A 23,922-nucleotide genomic window follows, 5' to 3' on the forward strand; every position below is an offset into this window, starting at 1 on the left:
ACCGCTCAAATTAAGAGGCTTGGTTCTTGATGTAAGCAAAAATCCAATTGAATCAAGAGTATTTTTACTTGTCAGTCTGGACTCGAGATCCAGTGTGTTTTTTTTTTTTCCAGTGCACAGTACTGCATATTGTGAGCATGGTTATGCTACTCATCAAATAATTTCTATAGTCTAAATCATCAATAATCTTACCATAGTCCACGGTTCCACTACCGTAGTAACCGTAGAATAGCCGTGTTTTTTTTTCTCGGCGAATTCGTGCTCATAATCATAGACAAGTCGCCCTTTCGGGCCCCAAGAGCTCCTATGCTACTAATCAAATAATTTCTATAGTCTGAATCATCAATAATCTTACCATAGTCCACGGTTCCACTACCGTAGTAACCGTAGAATAGCCGTGTTTTTTTTTCTCGGCGAATTCGTGCTCATACAGGGTGTACCAAAAGTCCGTCCCACCCCTGCTAACTTTTGAACGAATTGAGCTAGGGTAATGAAACTTTGGGAATGTTCCTATCTCAAAGGGGACCATCTTTTGGGGGGGTCAAAATTTTGGTCCCCCCTCAGGGGGGGCGCGGGGGGCCCCCAACTTTTTTTTTTCAAATGGCAACCCCTATCTTGTGATACATCATTCGAAAGAGCATAAAAAACTAAGAATTTTGGCGCAAACCGCAGATCAATATCTTAATTTTTGACCGAGTTATGATAGGTCAAAGGTCAAATTTGACCTATTTTCAAAAAATCATAACTCCGGTTCAAATTATCGTAAAGAAAAAAATAAAACGGGAAAATCTACCAAATTGTGTCCGCTTTTAAGTAAAAATTGCAGAAATCACTTCGCTGTAATTTTAAGGGGGGGCTCGGACCCCCAAATACGTCAATTCAAAGGTCATTCAATTTTCCCGCGGAAAAAGGCAATTTCCCCTAGATTTGCCTCCACATTATCTCAGTAAGGTCAAAATTAGTTCAACATTACGTTGGCAAGTCCCCAAATTTCGGGAAAAGTTAACAAAAAAACGAAATTTAAACGGTCAAATTTAATCACCTTAAATTTCGTTTTTTTTTAAACTTTTCCCGAAATTTGGGGACTTGCCAACGTAATGTTGAACTAATTTTGACCTTACTGAGATAATGTGGAGGCAAATCTAGGGGAAATTGCCTTTTTCCGCGGGAAAATTGAATGACCTTTGAATTGACGTATTTGGGGGTCCGAGCCCCCCCTTAAAATTACAGCGAAGTGATTTCTGCAATTTTTACTTAAAAGCGGACACAATTTGGTAGATTTTCCCGTTTTATTTTTTTCTTTACGATAATTTGAACCGGAGTTATGATTTTTTGAAAATAGGTCAAATTTGACCTTTGACCTATCATAACTCGGTCAAAAATTAAGATATTGATCTGCGGTTTGCGCCAAAATTCTTAGTTTTTTATGCTTTTTCGAATGATGTATCACAAGATAGGGGTTGCCATTTGAAAAAAAAAGTTGGGGGCCCCCCGCGCCCCCCTGAGGGGGGACCAAAATTTTGACCCCCTCAAAAGATGGTCCCCTTTGAGATAGGAACATTCCCAAAGTTTCATTACCCTACCTCAATTTGTTCAAAAGTTAGCAGGGGTGGGACGGACTTTTGGTACACCCTGTAGTCATAGACAAGTCGCCCTTTCGGGCCCCAAGAGCTCCGCGACCTAACCTCCAAAATTATCGACGTGTCCGTTCTCTTCCCATAAAGTTACTCTATTTTCAACAGTCCCCCCTCGCAAGGTCGCCGGATTGTGCGATCTTTGGATATTTTACATGAGTTTAAATGGGGATAGTAATAAATTTTCAGTCCCTTATGGCAACCATGCCCCCTCGACTTCGGAAGTTTGCAAGCGCGAAAACGAGACGCGACGGTCGACGTCACAAACCGTCGTCGTCCCGGCACGGAGCTGGTACGGAGCTCATTCCTTTCATTTCGTCGGTATTTCAGACGGCGCCCCCCCCCCCCACCCCATTCCCACCCCTCCGTCTACCGCCCCATAATGCCGTGCTTTGGAAAAACACCGTATGAGCCTTCAAACGTTGCCAAATTTGCTTCGATAAAAACGGAAGTTACTGAGAGAATTGTGAATATTGGACGGAGTTAAACAGAAAGGAACCAAGCCACATCGGGACCGAACCGAGATAAAGAGGTTTAATGTTTGGCTCTGCATCAGACTCAATGTAAAGAAAACTTCAAGTTCAATTTTTGCAAAATTGCTCCAACAAAAACTGTGATTTTGGGGATAGATAGTCAGAGCCAGTGGTTGAGTTCAAAACCACTCTACCGCAATTTTTTCCAATATGTGGGTTGGTTCCTTTCTGCTTAACTCAGTCCATTTTTTTTTTTCCCCAAAATTTTCAGACAATTTTGTACGCGATATAATCTAGAATATCAGTGGCGTGGCGTGAATGATCGATTATCGATATATCGCCATTTAAACCTATGGTAAAGAATCGATTATTAAGGTGTTCGCTGCGAACACCCTGATAATCGATCTTTTTTCATAGGTTTGAATGGCGGATCAATCGATATATCGCAAAGCACGCCACGCCACTGAGGGGACAGGAGGTATGGAAGCCTCAGGATTTGGGAGAAAGCGGAACCAACGGAGTGAGTGGCTCAAAATCACACTACCACAGCGACGGGGCGAACGCACACTGACGCGGATGCAACCCACACAAACGCGGTGCATCGCTGAAACACGCGCAGCTTAACGAGGACCGTGCAACATCATCACCATTCACCAGCGAGAGCCACCAGTGCGATGGACGGTGAATGACGGGGAACCGGAGAAACCGTCGTGCGATTTCCGATTATCATTGTGTATTCCATCGTCTTGAGCTTCCGCTTGCTTGATCGCTCATCTTTTCTGCCTTAAGAAAAACGCCTTATGAGCATATTGGCGTTGCCAAGTTTCCTTTACTAAAATAGGATTTTTAGGTACATTTTTGTATGTTTTTCTCCTAATCGTTTCAAGAATGTTATTGACACTCGGACTTCATATTTCAGTTGGAATCTGCAATCTCTGGCTCATTCGTAAAAACACTTACGCACATAGGGAAAATAAGAGCATATTCGTTGTTTCAAAACTGAACCAAAAATTGTAATTCGGAATTGCAATTAAATTGTCCAATTGAATCTAAAGCATCTGAAAATTTCAAGAAAAAGTGGTCATTACTTTTCTAAAATATAAATATTATATGCTGGGAAAATTCGGCAACGTTCTAATGCCCAACGCCGCAAATCGGGATTCGTGGTTAGGTAATTTCACCTTCACCATCTAAATGTTCTCCGTTCCGTTTGTAGTAGATGGATACGTGAAGGGAGGTGAAGTTCATCACAGCTCCTGAATGCAACTATTCGTGTTCTGTGGATGGGCGTGTTGCATGATACAAATTGAAGGCGCCTTGGTTTTTCTCAGCGTGCAGCAGTTCTCTCTTTATACTTTTTATAACGGTGTTCGCAATGCTTTGACGGCCCTTCAAGGTGGCGTAAGGCTTTAAATCCAATTTTGACCTTGGAATGAAAGGAACAGCGAACATTTTCTTACGCATCAGTAAAGCGCAGGAGAGCCCGAAGGAATCATCCGTAATCCTGTTTATTTTCGGACGGGAGCAGGCGGTAGGCCGTTTCCGAGTTCACCGTTCGCCAACAAGTTCAAGGTTAAGGGAAAACGCCGTAAGAAAAGTCGAACGTTGCCAAATTTCTCTCAGAAAACACATATGTTTGAGGAAATTTATGAATATAAAAATTGAAATTTTCGGACACGTGTTAGACGTAATCACGAACAAAATTTCCAGAAAATTCGGAGGAAAAATACGCACAAATTTACGCGAAAGTTTGTGATTTATCGAAGGGAATTTGGCAACGTCTGGCGGCTAATACGGCGTTCTTCCTCGAAGAGTGATGGGCACGAGGGTCGAAAATCAGGCAGGGACCGGGGAGGGAAAGAAAAATGAGTTTATTTTTATATGGAGAGCTTTCCGGCTTTGCGGAATGAGTTTCTCGTCGATTGCGGATTGTCCTGTCCCTGTCGCGATGGGACCTCCCCCTTTCCACCATCGCGCTCAGGTAGGAGGGGAAGCTTAATCTGACGTCCTGTATTCCAATGTTGCAGTATCCTGTTGAGACTTAAATTTTTGCTCGAGTAATCAAATTTTTTCGTTTCTTTTTCAGTTACATTAGATTGATAATCCCTCTGGATTAAAAGCGCTAGAACTCTTGGTACAGGGTTGCCACTATCAAGGAATACCGGGATAACCGGGAAATTAGAAAGTCAGGGAAAACCTGGAAATGTCAAGGAAAATTGTTGGGTCATCTTTATTTGCTATCTAAAATCGGTTTGACCATCCGAGCATCATCGTCAGGGGAATTCACCAAAATGTATCGCGAAAATGTCAGGGAATTTCATTTTCTAAATTCTGTGGCAGCCCCGTTAGTTGAACAGTCAACATTTCTATCAAAGGAAACCATTTTTGGGCTGTTTTAGTTTTTTTCCTTTATTTTTTTTCTTCCCCTGCCGCGCAGTGGATTGAATCAGTTGGAGAGGTCGGACATGCAATTTTTAACTAAAACTGCAAATTTTAATGGTAAATTCGTCAAATTTTAAAGTTTAAGGGGTGCCTCTAAAAGAAAATTGCACGAAGAAACTAATGAAACCACTTCTAAAACCTCAAAGTGTTGTATGAACGGAGTTATAAGCTTTTAAAGTTTCCAAATTTTGTTCCGACCTCCCCCTTCGATTCGATCCACTGTGTGCCGGTTCCACCCTCATGGATGGCGATTCGGAGCCGTGATCCTGCCCGCGACTGCGGATAAAAGGGAAAGTGCCCCGAGGATGAAAATTCGATCAGCCAGTTCTTTTTCCCCCGTCCGTAATCTTGCGGCTTACGGCTCCGCGGAAGCGTTCGGGTGGGTGACGCGCCTTTGATCCGCCAGCTCGCGGGTCTATCGTCTGGTCGTGACGTGACGGGTTCCTTGCTAGCCAATCGAATTCACGGATTTTGATTCTTTTTTCGGTAAACACCCACCGGTCTCTTTTTGATGTAGTGTTTCATGAGTATTTTTACAAAGGGTGGAAGTCCATACTGCCATGCTTTTAGGAAGAACGCCAAATGAACCTCCAGCCGTTGCCAAATTTCCTCTGATAAAATGCGAATTTATTGGGGAAATTGTAAATATTTTTCTTCTGATTTTTCAGACTATTTTGTTCGCATTTTATTCTAAAATATCTGAAAATTTTAAGGAAAAATATACAAAAATTTCGTCAAAAATACGTTTTCATCCGGGGAAATTTGGCAACTCTCGAATGTTCATACGGCGTTCTTACTTAGCACGACAGCATAGCTACTCTCTGTTTGAGAGTAAGGAGGAAATGTTGTGGGTATGTTTAGCCAATACATAGTCAATACATAGAAGAAAATACTTTAATTTTGGTTTTGAGGTTGTGAAACATCTGGTTGCAATGATTACACGGTGGTGGTTTTGGGAAGACCCCGAAGAAATTAATTTTTGACCCTTGAAAATAAAATTTAACAGGAGGAGGCTTCTTCTATGTAAACCTCAATAAACTTCAAGTCGAAAAGCCCTGCAGGCTGATTATTTTCGCGTCGATATCTGAATCGATAACTTGACAAAATTCATTTAACGATCGACAATTCATAGTCGACGTGATTATTTTGCCGCATTTATCGATATCGTTAATGAAGTAAGTTCACTTTTTGATTTAAAAATTAATTTTTCCGAATTCCTAGTAAGAACCGCTGTAAGAAAATTCACATCGTAATGCACCACTGCACTCATAAATGAGTTCGGATCTTCAAATAATCCCTTCTATGGTTATTGGTGTAAGCTCGACCACCGAAAAAGGGATTTTTCCATTGGACAAATCCCGTAAAACTGTCCCAGCGGCCCGATTATTGAAATTGATAGACAAAGCGATAGACAAAAGAAGACATAGGAAGTATGGAGCTTTCCTATCGGTTGAAATGAGTGGTTCCTCAAGGCTAAGGGAGCAGATGATGGACTAATATCGGATCCCTCTTGGGTTGCCGTTACTTAGTCAAGAGTGGCGGTAGCCACCCCCGGTCGAGGAAAATGACGTCCTACTAAAGTCCCGATAACAAACGGGTGGCCGACACTCTTAGTCACAGGCAACTCCCTTAATCTGAAAATTGATTCGATTTAGAATGGAATTCAGAGCAAACGGCGGCACGGATTCCAACGATCTTGGTGTCTATGGACGCAGCTAAGTTAGCCGGATGGCGTTTAAGGGTTTCATTAAGATCCATCGAGTTTTCAAAAAGTTATAAGCACTTAATGACCCAAAACAAGGAAAATTTTACTTTTTACTTTGCCGGGAAATTTGAATTTCAAGAATCCAGGGTCCTGAGAAAGTCACTCAAACTCCGCGATAACGGTAAACCTTAGACCCATAAAAGTGGGTACCTAAAGAATCGTCATGTTACCGTGTCCATGGGTTTTTACAGTTTTCTAACATTCCTAGTGAACCAAAAGAGAAATTACGGAAAATACGACTAAACTGCCCGTCATGACCATCTTTAACAACAGATTTCTCGCTTACCCGGCCGCAGATTGTAATGGAGCCTATGTAAAGGGCACTCCGTGAAGATGTGAGGATTTCATTTTGCCACATAAAAAAGCGCTTTATCTCACGGATAATCCAGCATCCGCTTACATCCTTCAAAATTTTAGCTATAATTTTTGAATTTAGAAAAAAACCAGTAATATAATGGTTCAACGCCATTGGTTCATTCTGTTCAGGTTCGTCCGAGTTTCGGGAACGAAATTCCTGTCGTCGTTATCAACCTCCATCTACTGTATTTATTTGTGAATAATGAACAGATTTAATTTAAAAGTTCAATTCATTTTAGATCCTAACTAATATTACACACTTATATTATTACGCCCACTTTTATCCCGATACACTACTTCATTGGTTTCTTAAAAATCTCAAGTGATTTCTGGTCGGTCGTTACCAACCTCTTTACTTTAACTAGTTGTGAATAGATTTACCTAATTTGGATAAGAGTTTAATTCTTTGTAGATGCTAACTACTATATTTACATACTCATATTATTACGTCTCACGTGTTCTACTGGAGCCCGATATTCTATTACCTTAGTTTCTCTTAAAATGTTCAAGTGGTATCTTTATTTTATTGAACGAAAATGTGACAAATTTTTAAGTGAGGTTATGTCGTCTTGTTGATGTCAGTACCTGACCTAAGCGATAGATGTAATTCAGGTAAATTATGTTAACGAAATTACACCGAAATTGTGCCAAACTCTCCAAAGGAAGCAGCATTTACATCACAGAATGTATTCTCACTACTAAAGTCTAAAAATTACTGGAATATGAGCCTCGGCCTTCACATGCGACTGTCACTGAACGTCGACCAAAATTTATTCGCTCTATATCTTGCCATCAACCTATGTGCACTGGAGTGATTATGCTTCTCTGAAGTGTATGTTATTTACATTAAGAACATGTTTCCTTCATGATTTATCTTGGAATCCTCCTATCTCTTCTACCGTTCTTGTTACGCGTGGCTTGCGAACCTGAGTATGTGAGGCACAATTCCATCCCTTTTCGGAACAGTTCAATCATAGGTCAACTTAATGTCACATAATCAAAGGTCTTTGACTGTGAGCATTTGCTCAAATTGGTTTCTTCTGAGTCTCTTTGATTTTGCGTCAGGAGTTGTTAGAAACTTCATTTTGCCCAACAATGTATAACAAGGTCTTTAATGAAAGGTATGTACCCGTTTTATTCTCATAATTTCATAAGTTGATGATAAAAATACAATGAAGGCTTCATTTTCTTGCATCGATTACTGTGTGAAATGGGTGCGTCCATTCTTCCTCTGTTCAAAAGCGTAACGGAATAAATTGCTTATCTGTTACGAGGACTACAGTAGTAAGATTCGTAGGTACGTGTTCCTGCCTAGTTCCATTGGAATAAGTGTGATCGTGTTAATCAAGGCTAAATACAATTAGACCCCATGGTATCAATGTAATCATAAATGCCTCTCCACTCTTACCAACTAGGTGCGGCATATCCTCCGATCAAGAGATGGAGATTGCCGTCTCAGTAGGTACGAGGGTGAGCCTACGAACCCAGGTATGGTGACCGTAAGTACCGCTTTGGCCTCTCACATTCAGATGAGCCTTTTTTTCTAATGAACTCATGCCAATACTTAGATCTCCAGACTTATTCACTGCATTAAGAACACATAAGATAATAAATTAAATAGGTCAAGTCAGTTGTCAATCTTTATACCAAGTGCAGGTACCAACATAATTTTTTGTTATTGGGTGGACAAAAGACACTAGCTGCAACGCAGCGATTCATAGATTTAATTGTTCCCAACCGATCCGTGATCTGGCGTCAATCCTTTGGATAAAAAGATCACGATAGTTCCATTATTAATAATTAGAAACATCATTTAATTTGACAACAGTTCTGTGTGCGTTTCCCACTGTCTGAAGTTCAGTAAAAATAAGGACTCAAAATTCCACGATCATCACATTCAGAGTCCGCCAAAACGAAAATGACGTAGACAGCTCACGACTTGGTACCAACATAACTTTTTCCAACCAACGGAACACACTATCCGCGACACATAGGTTCAAGGGGCTCCTTTCCCCCTGATCTTTAATCTGGCGTCTTTTTTTTAAATAAAAATTACGATGATTACATTATTATTCATTATTTACATTATGTAGATCAACAGCAGTTCTGTAAACGTTTGATCAATTATTACACATCTTTCAGTGAAAAATCGATTGTGGTTGCCACCTTGTTAATGACGTAGTTTCTCGTCAACCAATGAACACTCGAGTCGTCCTAACTAGAGTAGCGTCTTTCGAAATCAATTTCTGATTGGCTCCTTTTTTTACGTTTCCTCTGTTGAACCCATTGTTGAACCGCGGAACGAACAAGACAGCAAATAGAAACCAACAACAGGAACAAAACATAACCTGATCACTCAGATCACTGATTTTAAGATTATATCCATTTTCATTTTCACACAAAGAAAAATCATTTTAACCAATTTTGATTTAAATAAAGAAAAATCTACTCTTGTTGGTGCATTTCAAACGGTGTTCGTACTTTTTTTATTATCGTTTTGTCATATAAGATAAAACGACACGTTGATTTCATCATATTTTCCTCATTCCATCTCCTTCTAGTGAAGTTTGAGTGAACACTGTGTCACTGTGCCATTTCTTTCTAGTCTATTAATTCTATTAGTGATCTATTAATTATTTGTGCCTTCGTTAATTAGGTAAAATATCTAAGCTTTATTACATTCCATATTTTGCTTGAGAGAGGAAGTACACTCAACTTTCCAAGTCCCTTTTCTAACACTTGGATAACGTGTCTCCTCGTTTCTCTGGAAAAGAAACCTATTTTTCCTACTTTATATGAGTTAAGACTCTCTTCTTTGTGCCAATCCATTTGTGGGCAAGATCCCACAAGTTGAGTTTTACTCTTTATACACATATTTTGCTATGGTATAAGTTGAGACCTTTCTCTCTATACTGCGCTTTTTATCTTGTCCCATAAGAAGAGTTTCACTCTTTATGCAAAATACCTGCGCTTGTGTAATTTGAGTTTCTTGCTCCTTACACTCACCAGTTCTTATCGCATAAGTTGAGTTCGCTCTTTATGCAAATATTTTGAAATCGTATAAGTTGAGTATTGCACTCTTTATACGTAGAATCTCTTGTCGCATAAGAAGAGTTTCACTCCTTATGCAAAATACCTGCACTTGTGTAATTTGAGTTTCTTGCTCCTTACACTCACCAGTTCTTATCGCATAAGTTGAGTTCGCTCTTTATGCAAATATTTTGAAATCGTATAAGTTGAGTATTGCACTCTTTATACGTAGAATCTCTTGTCGCATAAGAAGAGTTTCACTCTTTATGCAAAATACCTGCACTTGTGTAATTTGAGTTTCTTGCTCCTTACACTCACCAGTTCTTATCGCATAAGTTGAGTTCGCTCTTTATGCAAATATTTTGAAATCGTATAAGTTGAGTATTGCACTCTTTATACGTAGAATCTCTTGTCGCATAAGAAGAGTTTCACTCTTTATGCAAAATACCTGCACTTGTGTAATTTGAGTTTCTTGCTCCTTACACTCACCAGTTCTTATCGCATAAGTTGAGTTCGCTCTTTATGCAAATATTTTGAAATCGTATAAGCTGAGTATTGCACTCTTTATACGCAGAATCTCCTGTCGCATAATTTGAGTTTCACTCTTTATGCAAAATATCTGCACTTGTGTAATTTGAGTTTCTTGCTCCTTACACTCACCAGTTCTTATCGCATAAGTTGAGTTCGCTCTTCATGCAAATATTTTGAAATCGTATAAGCTGAGTATTGCACTCTTTATACGTAGAATCTCCTGTCGCATAATTTGAGTTTCACTCTTTATGCAAAATATCTGCACTTGTGTAATTTGAGTTTCTTGCTCCTTACACTCACCAGTTCTTATTGCATAAGTTGAGTTCGCTCTTTATGCAAATAATTTCTAATCGTATAAGTTGAGTTCGCTCTTCATACGCATTATCTCTCATCGCATAAGTTGAGTTTCACTCTTTATGCAGATTATCCGTACTTGTGTAATTTGAGTTTCCTGCTCTTTACACCCACTACCTCTTATATTTTGGTAGTTAACACTTATTGCAATGCCAAGCAAAGCTCGACGATTGAAAGCCAAGCGGAAGGCACAGCATGCTGCTAAGCGATCTGATGTTGTGTTTCCTACAGGTACTAACGATCAGGATTGCAATACTCTTTCAACCTCTTTGTTAATTCAGGGAATTGATGAAAAGACTATTGAAAAATCCTTTAGAAAAAGAGCCTACGATAAAGTACGAAAGGCTCTTTCAAAATGTGATCCTACCGAAGGCGAAAATCAGCCTGAACGGGAAGATGATTCACCATCCTGCGATTTGGAAGGAGCCTCTGGTGCTAAATTTGGATATGTCAGCCTTCCAGAAATTGCAGATGACAACATATCAGATAATGGTTTGTGTCCTCACGAAATACCACTCCATTTTGGACATGAAACTAACGTTAATAATGACCGTACTTGTCATGATTCAATTTTGAGTGAGAAGGCCACGCCTCATCTCCTAAAGTTGACTCGTAGTCACTCTCTTGCTGGGGAGCCGAGAGATTCTCCTCCAATGATCTGTCCAGAAACTCAGGTCAGTCAAAACCTCAACTACAACTGTTCTCCTGATTTGGCGTCTGTTTGCCTCCAGGATCAGTTGAGCAGCCACCCAATTTCTGGGTCTTATGTTCAACCCCAGGCTCCTCGTGCTTCCACCATGTGTGACATTGTCAATGTACCCCATGCACCTCCTCATACGGAGAGTGGTCAAGAGCATCTTAGTTTAGAGCCTCTTACTCCTATCTGTCGATTCATGAAGAAAATAAGAACGCGGATAGGAGGAGAATATCGGGGTATTCGAGTCCGAGCCGTTCCCTCAGCAGACTCTCTCTCTGTGCCTGCCGATGGTAACGAAGAAGGCTCGGTTGTATCATCTCCTCCGGCAAAGAGACCTAGGTTAACAAATACCGATTGGTACGATGAACTAAGTCAGCAAGAAAATGATTTTCTTGTCGAACTTTCCAGCCCAGAAATATCTATGCATTCTGAAGATGAGGCTGTTACTTCCAGCCATGAACTCTTTGATTGCGTCACCGTAGCATCTCCCCGGAAGAAAAAACCTAGGTTGTCCAATTCCGAAAGCTGTGACCTACTAAATCAGCATGAAAATGATTTAGTAGTCCAACTTTCCGGTACGGACTTATCTATGGATTCTGGGGTTGAGGCTGTCGCTCTCAGCCAAGACCTCAGCGCACAAGAGTTCATCGAGTCATATGCTGCAGAACATTCACTTTCCACTTCAGAAAGTGAATCTGAAACTGTAGCTCGAAATGAATCTCTCTCTATTGGAGTTGATTCTCCGGTGCCAACAAAAAGAAAGCGAAAACTGCATTTCTGGGGAGCCAGAAAAAGTCGGTGGTACAAAAAGCAGTACGCTCTGATTCGCAAGGAAGTTGCCAAAAATGTGTCGGAAGCATTTTCCAGTGCAGGGCTTCTCAGACGCTACAACGATGATAAGAATAAAAAAAAGCGTAGCTCCAAGCAGAAATCATCTTCTCTTGGTAGAAAGAAAAAAGGAAGAATTTCATCTAAAGGTAACGGTGCATCCATGCGTAAAAATGCTGCTCCACCGCCTGAAGATGATCTTCCGAATCAAAATAACTTTCCACCGATAAGAGTAGGAAATACCACCGCTCAAGAGGAGGTGGAAAAGAATATCGAGAATCCTGACTCCTCTGCACCTCGACCAGGGCCTGTCCAGACTTGTTCGATTGACAGGATCGGTGAGCAGCCACTTTCGGTTTCAAAGAGGAATCATCCTTCAAGGCTAGCAGCCCGACTTTCGAGGCCCTCTACGTTCCGGAGGAATGTACCGAAAGCCAGGATTAACCGACCGATTTTCAATAAAACTTTCAAAAGTTTCAAAGTTTACTCCAGAGGTAAATTAAGAAGGAATGTCTTCATACTCCAATCTCCCGAGGGTATGATAGAAAAAAATATCTCTTCTCGTTTAAAGGGCTCTCAAGTAAGCGCAGCGATGGAAGCCGAGACCTTGGTTAAATGGTGTATGATCCATCGTAAAAGGTTACTCGCTCAGTTCAAAAGTGTTCATAAAGAGTTGGTGTCTGAATGCGATACTCGACTCACCATCGCTAGAAATCTCTCGAAAGAAGACGATTGTTGTGCCGCCATTTTGGGCCCCAAACAACATACCTCGTTCACTGAGAGTTATTTTAATGAGCTCTCTTACAAGGCCATCCCTTCAGCTCGTGGTCCCCTCATTTTCGATAACGAAGGCGTTGTTCAAAATGTCTTTCGATACTGGGAAAATGCGCGGAAATCTCATAAGTGGCCTTGCGAAAGTGATGTCTGTAAAGTGAACGAGGCAGATGCGACAAATAAAGTGAAGAAAATACTTTCCGAACTATCTCAGTCTGTCGTTTTAAAGGCAATAGTCCTTTTTATCGTGAGTATGAATGATTGCTCCAATAGAGTGTGCGTTGAGAGCCCTATTAAATCAGGCCATACGCTATCCTGCAGACTCGATGACGGTAAAGGAGCTCCGTTCGTCGTGTTGCAGAACCTGGGGCCTCATTACCCTCGTGTAAGATCATTACTTCGTCAGTTGCAAACCCTAAAACGACTCTTGCATAAGATTGACGACCTTGATTTTGCATTATATAACGGAAACGTATCCGAGTTGGCCGCTGTGGCAGAAGCAGCGAAGTTAAAAGGCGGAGAGTTCGAAGTGGGCGGACAAAAATTCGTTTCCGAAGATGAAATCCAAGTTAAGTTCCAAAAAAGCTTTAAAGCCCATAAGAAATTAATGGAGGACCTCCCGCGAAACTACTGCTTGTGCTGCGAGAGGCTCATGCATCTGCGAAGTTTAAAGTCCGTCGAGAAGATGAAGCCGATCGAGAATCAGACGTGGCTGGAGATTTTCGCATACGCGGTACTAACAGATGCGTGTTGCGATTGGATCTGTGACTACTGTCACTCGAAAATACAAAACAACACCATACCTCCGATCGCATCCATCAATCAAATGGAAGTTCCTCCGATTCCACCAGAAATTGGATGTTTGAACAGCTTCGAGAAAATGTTCATTCAACTCGTTAAAGCCTTCCAAGTTGTGGTCAAAGCGGGGACGGTAATGAACCGGAAAATACCGTCGGCCCACTTAACCTCCAAGGTTGTGGGGAGGACTTTCCATTTGCCGCTGCCCTTAGAACTTACCCTTAAAAGAGTTTTAGAGTCAGGGCAAACAACTTTGCCCAACCAAGAATTGTTCATTCTAGTGAGAGGTCTTCCCACCAAAAACAGGAAAGTCTGGGAGTCCGTGGTGAACGTCACTAACGTCTTGAGGGCTTTACAGTGGCTGAAGAAGAATAATCCGTTGTACGAGAAAGTCGAAATACCGAAATCGGCTGAGGAGCTATTGCGTTACCTCCCAGACACAGAAACGGCTCCGAAAAGCACTGCGGGAAGAGATCGCTCAACCGCAGAATCTGATCCGGACGAGCCTGATGCCGAATGTGATCCGGACGAGCCTGATCCAGACTCTGGTTCGGACGAACCTGATGCAGATTCTGATCCGGATGAGCCCGATTCGGAATCCGATGAGGCACAACCTGCACCGTCGGAAGCTAGTCTGGACACAGAGATCTCTGATGACGAGCCGCAAAACATTCAGCATGGCGCAAGGAATCTATCAGAAAAGTCCGTCAATCAAAGAGCTGTTCACGACTCAACAGGAATCAACGCGGCAGATGTCCTTGCTGCGGATTTGAATGTTGAAGAGGATTTAATAAATAATTCCACCGATGCACCGCAACATCATGATTCTCCGCAGAGGAGCGACTCTCTGAATCACGAACTTGCCAGAGAAGAACCTCTCTTGCAGGCAGACACTTCTTGTCCGGACGCGGATGCCGATCAAGAAGTCAATAATGAGCCTGCTTGTTTTCTTGAAGAATCGAACGTCTCCCTTGACGCTGGGCAAGGCCAAATCGATGGTGACGAGATTGTCGGAGCCGAAGCCGAGGAAACAGGTCCAGAAAGACCTCTCCGACCTGGTCACCGCCTGAATGATTCGCTGCCACCGTTGCAGAACATAGCTGCCATGCTTACCCAGCGGGACAAAGAGGATGAGTTTTATGCTCCTTACACTATTTTTCCCATTTACGGTAAGAGAGAAAATCATCGCGCCAAAGATTTGTACCAAATGTTAAAAATTCAGGAGCCCAGCGTTAACTCGAGAAGTGCCAAGCTGGATGCGATGTGTTTTCCTGATTTGTTCCCCGATGGGAAAAACTATTTCCAAGTGGACAGAGAGGTCCAAGTCGACTTTACGAATTTCGTTCATGCGAAATTGTTCCATCGGCAACCTCAGTTCAGGAAAAACACGCAATACCTCTTCTACCTGTTAAATCAAGCCACCATGCGAGAGTTGGCGGCTGGCATTTATCAGGTTCTGAATGTGGTTCACGGTAATATGACCGCCTCGGAGTTTCTGAAGAAAATGGAGGCAGGAGAATTCAGTAAGGACCTGACGAGTGTTTTCAGTAGAGTACGGAACACGGAAGAATACTGGAAAAAGCCCCACAGTGAAATTTTATCAATGATCGAGACGTATGGGCCGCCCACTTTCTTCCTCACTTTGGCACCGGCAGACTACGATGACAAAGATCTCGAGGCGTACTTGAAAGAACTCGACGGAGATGAAAAAAACACCAAACAGGCAGCAGGTCTCATCGCAGGTGATGTAGGTCCTGTCTGTAGGTATTATCATCAGAAGTTATCGGCTATGCTAGCTTTCTTGGCAGAGCCCGGTGGAGGACCTCTGGGCGTCATTGAACACTTTGTTTGGCGCAGGGAATATCAAACCAGAGGAGCTCCACATTGGCATACCCTCCTTTGGGTGAAAGATGCACCGGTGCTGGGCAAGTCCTCCAGCGAAGAGGTAGCCAAGTTCATCCAGGATCACATTACTTGTGAAATTCCGGACAAAAAGACTTTCCCAACGTTACATGCCAAGGTCACTAAATACCAGCAACACCATTGTAACAATTACTGCAAGCGGAAAAAGACTTATAAAAACGGTGTTAAAACAGTATGCCGCTTTGATTTCCCTCGCGCCGCTCGGTCTACTTTCGAACTGCGCGATGCACCTACCGCTATAGCTGGTAGGAGAAATCTGGTCAAGAATTCGAGACTGTACGATTTGCCTCGTGCGAACGGAGCCGAACGTATCAATGATTATAACCCTGCCACTATGCTCGTTTGGGTGGGCAATATGGACTTACAGTACGTCGGTGACAAAGCCGCCATAATTGGCAAGTACATCTCCAAGTACCAGACCAAAGCTGAGACTAGTCACATGACGGACGTTTTCGACTCCATTGCCAGCGTCGAAGATGTGAACCGAAGTCTGTGGAATTACGGGCTCAGATCTCTGGCGAACCGCGAGTGCGGGGCCTTCGAGGCTGCTGATACTTTAATGAGTATACCGCTTTACAGAACAGACCCCGATACAACTTTCAAATGGGTCGATACCAGTATCCTTCGCAGCAGGAGGGTGAAGCCGAAAAAAGAGATAGAAAAGATGGATCCTAACGATGTTGACGTGTTCTGTCCTAGTATAATCGACACCCACTATCCGAACAGACCGTGCGAAATGAACGACGTCTGTTTGTACGATTATGCGAAATATTGGGACATCGTTAAGAGTCGACCGATCAGAGAACCACTCCCTACCTTCTATCCTTACGGGCAGAAATATGTGCGCAAAAGGAAGCGACCGCACATCATCCAGCACTACAGATGCGACCCGAAACAAAAGCCAGAACAGTATTTTTACACTTTACTGTTGCTATTCAAACCGTGGCGAAGAATCGGTGCGTTGAAAGGTCAGTACGACACCTAACGGAGGCGTTCGACGCTGAAAAACACACCCTTCAGGAGGCAATGAAATACCATGAAAAGGTCTCCGAAATCATCGCTGCCCATGATGCAGTAACCGAACTCATAGAGGCCAAATGTAGAGAGTTCGGAGAAGAGAATCCAGAACTGCCGGACGACAACTTGCTAGGTCCTGAGGCACTGGAATTCAGACGCGTGGAAGCGCAACGGCAATGCAAGACTTCCATGATGCTGCAAATTTACAGCCCGAGCACGATTTGGCATGGCTGGAATCGCAGCTGAACCCTGATCAGCGTAGAGTCTACGAGAATATAAAAGGAAGATTGTCTCGATACGTCACGAGTCACGAGAAAAATCCTGACGACTACGAGGCGAAGGACCCGATGAGGAAATTCGTCTCCGGTGTTGGAGGGACTGGAAAGTCCTATTTGATAAAAGCTCTCACCCAGTGGGTCAAGCAGGAATTGAAGAGAAAAATTGCGTTGACGGCACCTACTGGTGCAGCTGCATCCGAAATCAAAGGAGTCACAGTCCACAGGCTGCTTCAACTGCCTGTAGAGCACGGCGACAGCTTGAAATACACTCGCCTCTCCGATCATGTTCTGGAGATATTGAGAGCAGAACTGGAGGGCGTAGTTCTCATAGTCATCGATGAAATCTCCATGGTCTCGAGTATGAATTTCATGATGATACACCTGAGACTGTCCGAGATTTACGACTGTCACGAAAAAGCTCCCTTCGGCGGCATAAATATACTAGCCGTAGGAGACTTGCTTCAGCTGAGCCCGGTGAAGGGGCGGTTCATTTTCCAGAAAATGACCGATCGAGAGTTTAAGAAGCACTTCTCCGGTGGCGTCAACATCAACTTGTGGACGGAATATTTCAAAGACTACGACGAGCTCCTGATCAACATGCGGCAACAAAGTAACCCAGAATTCTGCCAACTGTTGGACAACGCACGTCTCGGTATTTGTACCGCTGAAAATCAAGAGACTCTTCGCAGTCGCTTGTTTTCCTTCAAGAGTTCCGATCCCGATGAGAGAGCGGATGAACTGGCATCTTTTGTTCTCAGTAAAGAAAAAGAGGGACTATGTCTCATGCCCGAAAAAGCAATGTGCAACGTTTTAAACCGAAAAGCACTCTCGAAGTTACCGGGAGAAGAGATACATTTCGTCGCTGAAGACTCGATCGAGTGCAAACTGACGGACAAGAACAGAGCGCTCGCCAAGCTTCAAAAGTTGGAGGAAGATGCCACCCGAACAGCTGGTTTAGAAAAACTGATTGTCATCAAAGAGAACGCCAAAGTCATGCTGACAAAAAACATGGATGTTCCCACAGGCTTCGTGAATGGTACAACGGGAGCCGCACAGAATATAGTTGTCGATTCGAACAAGCGCCCCAGAGCTGTAACCTTGCGGACGGAACAAGATTCCCTGGAAATGCGGGAGCCCGAAGTGGGGAAGTTTGAACTACAGCCAGGCATATTCGTTCATAGAAAACAATTTCCTCTAAGACTCTCTTACGCAGGAACGATCCATAAAAGCCAGGCGATGTCCATGGATACGGTCATCGCAGATATTGGAAATCGTATCTTCTGCGCCGGACAATCTTACGTTGCCCTGTCCAGGGTCAGAACCCTGGAAGGCTTACATTTGATCAACTTCGATCCAGAGAAAATCAAAGCCCACAAGGCGGCTATCGCTGAGTACAATAGACTCCGACAGATGACTCCTCACTTAAAACATCTGGTCATGCAGTACTCTACGCACAGAAATAAACACCTCCCGGATAATCAATGGGCACCCAAAAATGCGAAGGCCCCAAACATTTACGGTAACTCTCCCACTCCCAAAAAGGGAGCGTCCGCCACTCATTGGCCAGCCTTCGTAAACAGCGATGGTGTTTCGAGCTTTGCAAACGCTAATCTACAATGCTTACTCAGCTACGAGCCTGTGCGAAATTCATTGCGGAGCTCAAGTGGAATGACTTCTTTGCGAGCTGTCGCCAAGCAATTTCAATTTAAACAAAAAGTTTCGCTTTCCTCCGAAGGTATCCGCCAAGAATTGGGGCATCGGTTTGTCGAGAAACAGGAGCAAAATCCTTCCCTCTTCTTGCACGCCTTGGTCGAGAGGAGTGAAACCTTGCAAGGGATGTGCAAATTCGCTTTGATAATCCAGAAAAAATGCAAGACCTGCGACACCAAGAGCGTCGACATTTTGGACGAGTACATTCTGCGATTACCACCTACGGGACAGAACAAGAACAAGGTCACGGAATTATTAGAAAATATTCTCTCTTGGTCCCCCATTTCGAACTCAACATGCTCTACTTGCAAGAGAAACAGCGAGGTTCAGTGCTCGGAGTTGCAGAAACTGCAAGATGTACTCTTCGTAGAGATGCCACTGTGGGAAAAGAAACCTGACGGAAGGCTTGTGAAAAACACCAAATTTCGATCACCGGCGCTTCAGACGACCACTATCACAGTCGGTGGTCATCGCTACAGGTTGCATGGAGCATTATTCCATCACGGCCCGAATTTCGAAACAGGCCACTGCGATGCTCTTGTCGTGTCTGGCAGGAAATTCATATCAGCCGACGATTGTAACGTCGCTGTAGGAAGATGGCCAAAAGGGTCTGTCGATGCTCAGCTCCTCTTTTACCGCAGAGTGGACCCATCCAATATTGGTCCGAGGCAGAAAAAACCTGCTCCGGTGAAGGATGCTACGGACAAGACTGTTCCCCCAGCGCCCTCTGCTGTCGCCAAACGAGGTGGGGAAATTCCACCGCAGACAAGATCTGACAAAACAGCTCGAAAGCGACTGAAGTTGGACGCTACAATCGCCTCAACAGAGTCCAGGAGTAAAAATGTCGCTCCGAATGCAACCACTGCCGGTCCCCTTTCGGACGCACCGAAGAGGTCCCATGCTCCTCCTCTCCTCGCCCAGAAATCGGACTTGTCTACTTTCCCAAGATTTCAAAACATGCCAGAAAATGGGAGTAAAGTGTCCTGTTACGCTAATGCAACATTACAAGCTCTGTTAAGTTTAGAACCTCTGAGGTCTGCTCTGATAAACTATCCCAGCCGCAGTGCGTTGAGAGACCTTGCAAATCTTTATCATACCTATCGAAGAGGATTGCTTTCTGCTTATACCGTTCGTATCGAAACGGATGAAAAGTTCATGCTCGCTCAGCAGCAATGTGCGAGGGAATTCATGGATTACTTGATTCTCCATAACGCTGCGTTGATGGATAGTACTAAGTTCACAGAGGTATTAGAGCTGAAATGTGCAGATTGCAGCACTGTCAGACCTATCGAGTCCACCCAATACATCCTTTCCATGCCAATACGAGGATTGCAAAGTAATATTCAGGGACTCTACTCCGCCCTAAGCGCTTGGTCTCCGAACGATGACATCCGCTGTGAGAATATATCAGCGGATGGCCAAAGATGCTCGGGCAAATGTTTTAGCCGCACAGTCGTACGAAACCCAGGCAATGTGTTGGCCATTCAAATTCTCCGCACAACTGAAATTCAGGAAGGTATTTTCGTGAAAAATGATAGATTCCAAGTGACAGAGCTTCCGACAAAAAATCTTACCCTCGGGGCAGATCGGTACGAATTACACGCAAATGTCCGTCACCATGGTTCGAGTATCGAGTCTGGACACTACACAAGTGTAATTCAGACCGCTGGACAGTACGTTGAAGCGGACGATGAGAGCATAAGATCCTACGATTGGTGTAGCAATCAAGGCTGCTCTTCCGCGTATCTCTTAATTTACACCAAGCTCCAACCGTGAGGGAGAAGTATGAGAAAGAAAAGTTTGTAGCATCGGAGTAATTGAATGTTGGGAAAAAACCGAAAGATTGCATCCCTATAGTCTTATCAACCCAATTACATACTAATCCGTTTAACACAGACTTCCTCTCAATTACCATGGAATAAAGTCGCAGTTACGGAGAAAGGACTGGCAAAAGAAAAAAGAAACCAATTCTGGAAAGCAGCCGCAAACAGACCGAAAGCTGCTTTCATTTGCCTTTTTTCTAAGAAAGTTCAAGAAAACTTTCACTGTTAGTTCTTAAAATGGACAAAAAGAATTATCCATAAACTGCCTTGTCCAATGGTAGTCGGTGAGGATAGGAGCAACTATAAGGGGAGATGAGGAGGTTGCTTTATATTTTTTTTATGACACTGAAACTTACACGCATCAAAGTAGTGACTGAGTAAAAAAGTCTGGAAAGTAGCTGCAAGACGAGAACTTGTTACTTTTGCCAGACATCTTTCAATGATGCTTCTTTTTTACAAGGTCTCATAGCAAAGGTTACAAGAAAAAAAATTGTACCACTAATAAAAAACGGACAAAGGAAATCATCTGAATAAATCTTGTGTCTAAAATTGATTGGCGAGGATAGGAGCGACTATAAGGGGAGATGAGGAGGTCGCTTTAAGAAATCCACCCAAAAACGACCTGATATAAACTACAAAAACCCTCAAAAACATTTTTCGGGCAAAAAATCCGGTCGAGGAAATTGACGTGTCACTTCCTTTTAATTAAGTATAAGATAGGCAAAAACCTTTGATGAATTCCCAAAGTCCACTAAGAATAATCTATCAAAAATGTCCAAAAACTTACTCGAAAGGAAAAAATTAAAATGAAAAATACAAAAACAAACACAAAAAAACCTTGCCAAAAGCAAACAAAAAACCGATTTTGAGATAAATCCCTCGAATGAACTTGAAATCACAAAATCGGTCGAGGATGTCAACTGAAATTTTCCCCCCTTCAATTATGAGCTCTGCAACAAGCGTGACTCGCTTGAACCTTTTCATACACGAGCCGCACGAATTCAGCTCTTCTTCTCTCCTCTCCTTCCGTCCATGGACAGAGGTCCAAAATTTTTCGGATTTACTGACGCGACCGGCTGCGGCTTGATGCGTAAACATGGGTGGATTACTAAGATGACACAAAAGGTAGAGGGAAACACGTACAACCTGTCGACTTAAGTGGGATTCATTCCGTGAGGGGACTCAACTTCTCTCCACTATAACTATTCCTCTAATAATTTGGCGATTCAGAAATCCCCTCACTTCTCCGGACCCAACGTGTCCGTTGAAATGTCATCCATGATGTATCCTATACTTAACTGATAGAGTATAAGAACAATTATTACTTTCAACCTACCTACCGTCCAAAGCAAATTGTAAGCTCCCTTAAAAAAAAATCCATGTTTCAGGTGAATCATGTTTCGAAAAAGTCTAACATGTGGTTATGGAAAAATGGGTCGACTGCATGCAACCGACTTGAAGCCGACTTCAGGGATAAGAAGGCACCGATTCACTGAGAGCATCGAGCCGCAGCCGGTCGCGTCAGTAAATCCGAAAAATTTTGGACCTCTGTCCATGGACGGAAGGAGAGGAGAGAAGAAGAGCTGAATTCGTGCGGCTCGTGTATGAAAAGGTTCAAGCGAGTCACGCTTGTTGCAGAGCTCATAATTGAAGGGGGGAAAATTTCAGTTGACATCCTCGACCGATTTTGTGATTTCAAGTTCATTCGAGGGATTTATCTCAAAATCGGTTTTTTGTTTGCTTTTGGCAAGGTTTTTTTGTGTTTGTTTTTGTATTTTTCATTTTAATTTTTTCCTTTCGAGTAAGTTTTTGGACATTTTTGATAGATTATTCTTAGTGGACTTTGGGAATTCATCAAAGGTTTTTGCCTATCTTATACTTAATTAAAAGGAAGTGACACGTCAATTTCCTCGACCGGATTTTTTGCCCGAAAAATGTTTTTGAGGGTTTTTGTAGTTTTCTATTACCTACCTTCTTTGTCCTTTGCAACCACCCGATTCCACCCATAGGATCCTTCCATATCTCTTTTGTCTTCTTTGTCTATAGCTTTGTCTATGAATTTCAATAATCGGCACGCAGGAGACAAGGCTTCAAAAATCTTCAACGTGACGGGATAAAAACCCAAAACTCGGCGTTTCAGTCTAAAATTCATGTTCGACCTCTCTTGATGGTTCGAGCGTGTGTCAGCGAGTGTCTTCGGAGCAGGGACTCGAAGAATCTGAGCCAGTCGGCCATCGCGCCCGCTCGCGCTCGCCGCTCTCTCATCTAAAATGCAAATTCCACCCCGGGATAGGACTCACGAATCGATCGATTAATTACCCGACGCATAACTAGTTATCGGATGGCGCCGAGGTGCCGGATTGGGCGCCGCGACGCCCCGCGCGGGGCGTCGGCGGGCGCCGGCCCGGCACCGACGCGGACCGGTGTCGCCGAGGTGTCGTACAACTGTTCCTGACCCAAGGTCAACGCTCAGGGAAAAATATGAGGTTCTCGGACTCGGCCGTTGCCGTGCCTTGGGTTGAGCCACTGCATTTTATACTTATACACCCTGCTGAGGGTCATATATTCATATCCGAGCTTTCCCAGAAATCGAAAGCACGGAAAATTTGCTGTCTCCTCATAATAATACAAGAACGGTAGATTCAATATAAATTTAATTTCAGTCTTTGGATTGATGGGAATTTATTTCCAAGCATTTTTCTCTGACATAATGTTTTATCCATACCATTTCTCTAAACTAATACCGTTTTTTATCTCTTTGTTGCAGGTAAATGGAGCAAAATCATTTTTAATGCTGCAATGGTCTTCGAACTACACTTCGCAATGTGCCATTGTATAGGTATTCAAAAATCCCATTTTTTCGGTGTTCTCAATTTGATTTATATATCGGCAAGTATAAACACATGAATGGCGTATTCTTAATTGAAGAACAGTAATATCTTCACAAGCTACAACTATACAATTACGAATAAAGGCGATTGAGGCCCTTTAACAGCCTCTTGGTGACATATGGAAGGAGCTTACTCTAAGGCCTCACCAATCTGGTGACATTTAGACCATACTAGCCGTTCTGGGCGCGCTTCGCGCGCCCGTCACGCCTAGCCGGGGGCTACGCCCCCTGGACCCCCGGTCACTCGCTACGCGAGTGACATTCGGCTCGCTTCGCGAGCCGATTTTGTAGTGGTTGCAAATTTTTTATCACTATATTTTGAAGATTTCATAGAAAAAATTATGAAATTCTCACTCCACAATTAACTTGTAGAATAATATTGGCAGGGCAAGAAATAGACTATATCTTAAAATGGACGGTTCCCACTTAGTAAAAACAGCCAACACCACGTGAAGGTGAGGAATCATCGTTAGCCACTTTTTTTTTTTTTTTTTCTTTACTTTTCTGAAAAAAATTTACTGAAATTTTAGTTGCGTCCCCTAAAAGGAAACACGGAGAAAAAAATTTGTGCATGGAACCCGAAGCTGAGATCATATGG

The 23,922-nt window shown here is 43.0% G+C and overlaps 2 protein-coding genes across 2 annotated transcripts in view; both read left to right on the forward strand.

The window, feature by feature from the left end:
* jing (AE binding protein 2 jing) overlaps positions 1 to 23,922 on the forward strand; it is a 289,022-nt gene that overhangs the window by 69,024 nt on the left and 196,076 nt on the right. The window lies entirely within an intron of this gene.
* Positions 16,607 to 22,384, forward strand: LOC140225402 (uncharacterized). Its single transcript, XM_072304210.1, has one exon. The coding sequence runs from the start codon at positions 16,800 to 16,802 to the stop codon at positions 20,385 to 20,387; it is 3,588 nt and encodes a 1,195-aa protein (XP_072160311.1). The 5' UTR covers positions 16,607 to 16,799; the 3' UTR covers positions 20,388 to 22,384.

This window comes from Bemisia tabaci, chromosome 9 (genome assembly GCF_918797505.1).
Source record: "Bemisia tabaci chromosome 9, PGI_BMITA_v3".
Lineage (NCBI taxonomy): Eukaryota > Metazoa > Arthropoda > Insecta > Hemiptera > Aleyrodidae > Bemisia > Bemisia tabaci.

Bases quoted from the DNA above. Each gene is read 5' to 3' on its own strand.
- LOC140225402 (XM_072304210.1), top strand. From the start codon at position 16,800: ATGCAAGACTTCCATGATGCTGCAAATTTACAGCCCGAGCACGATTTG.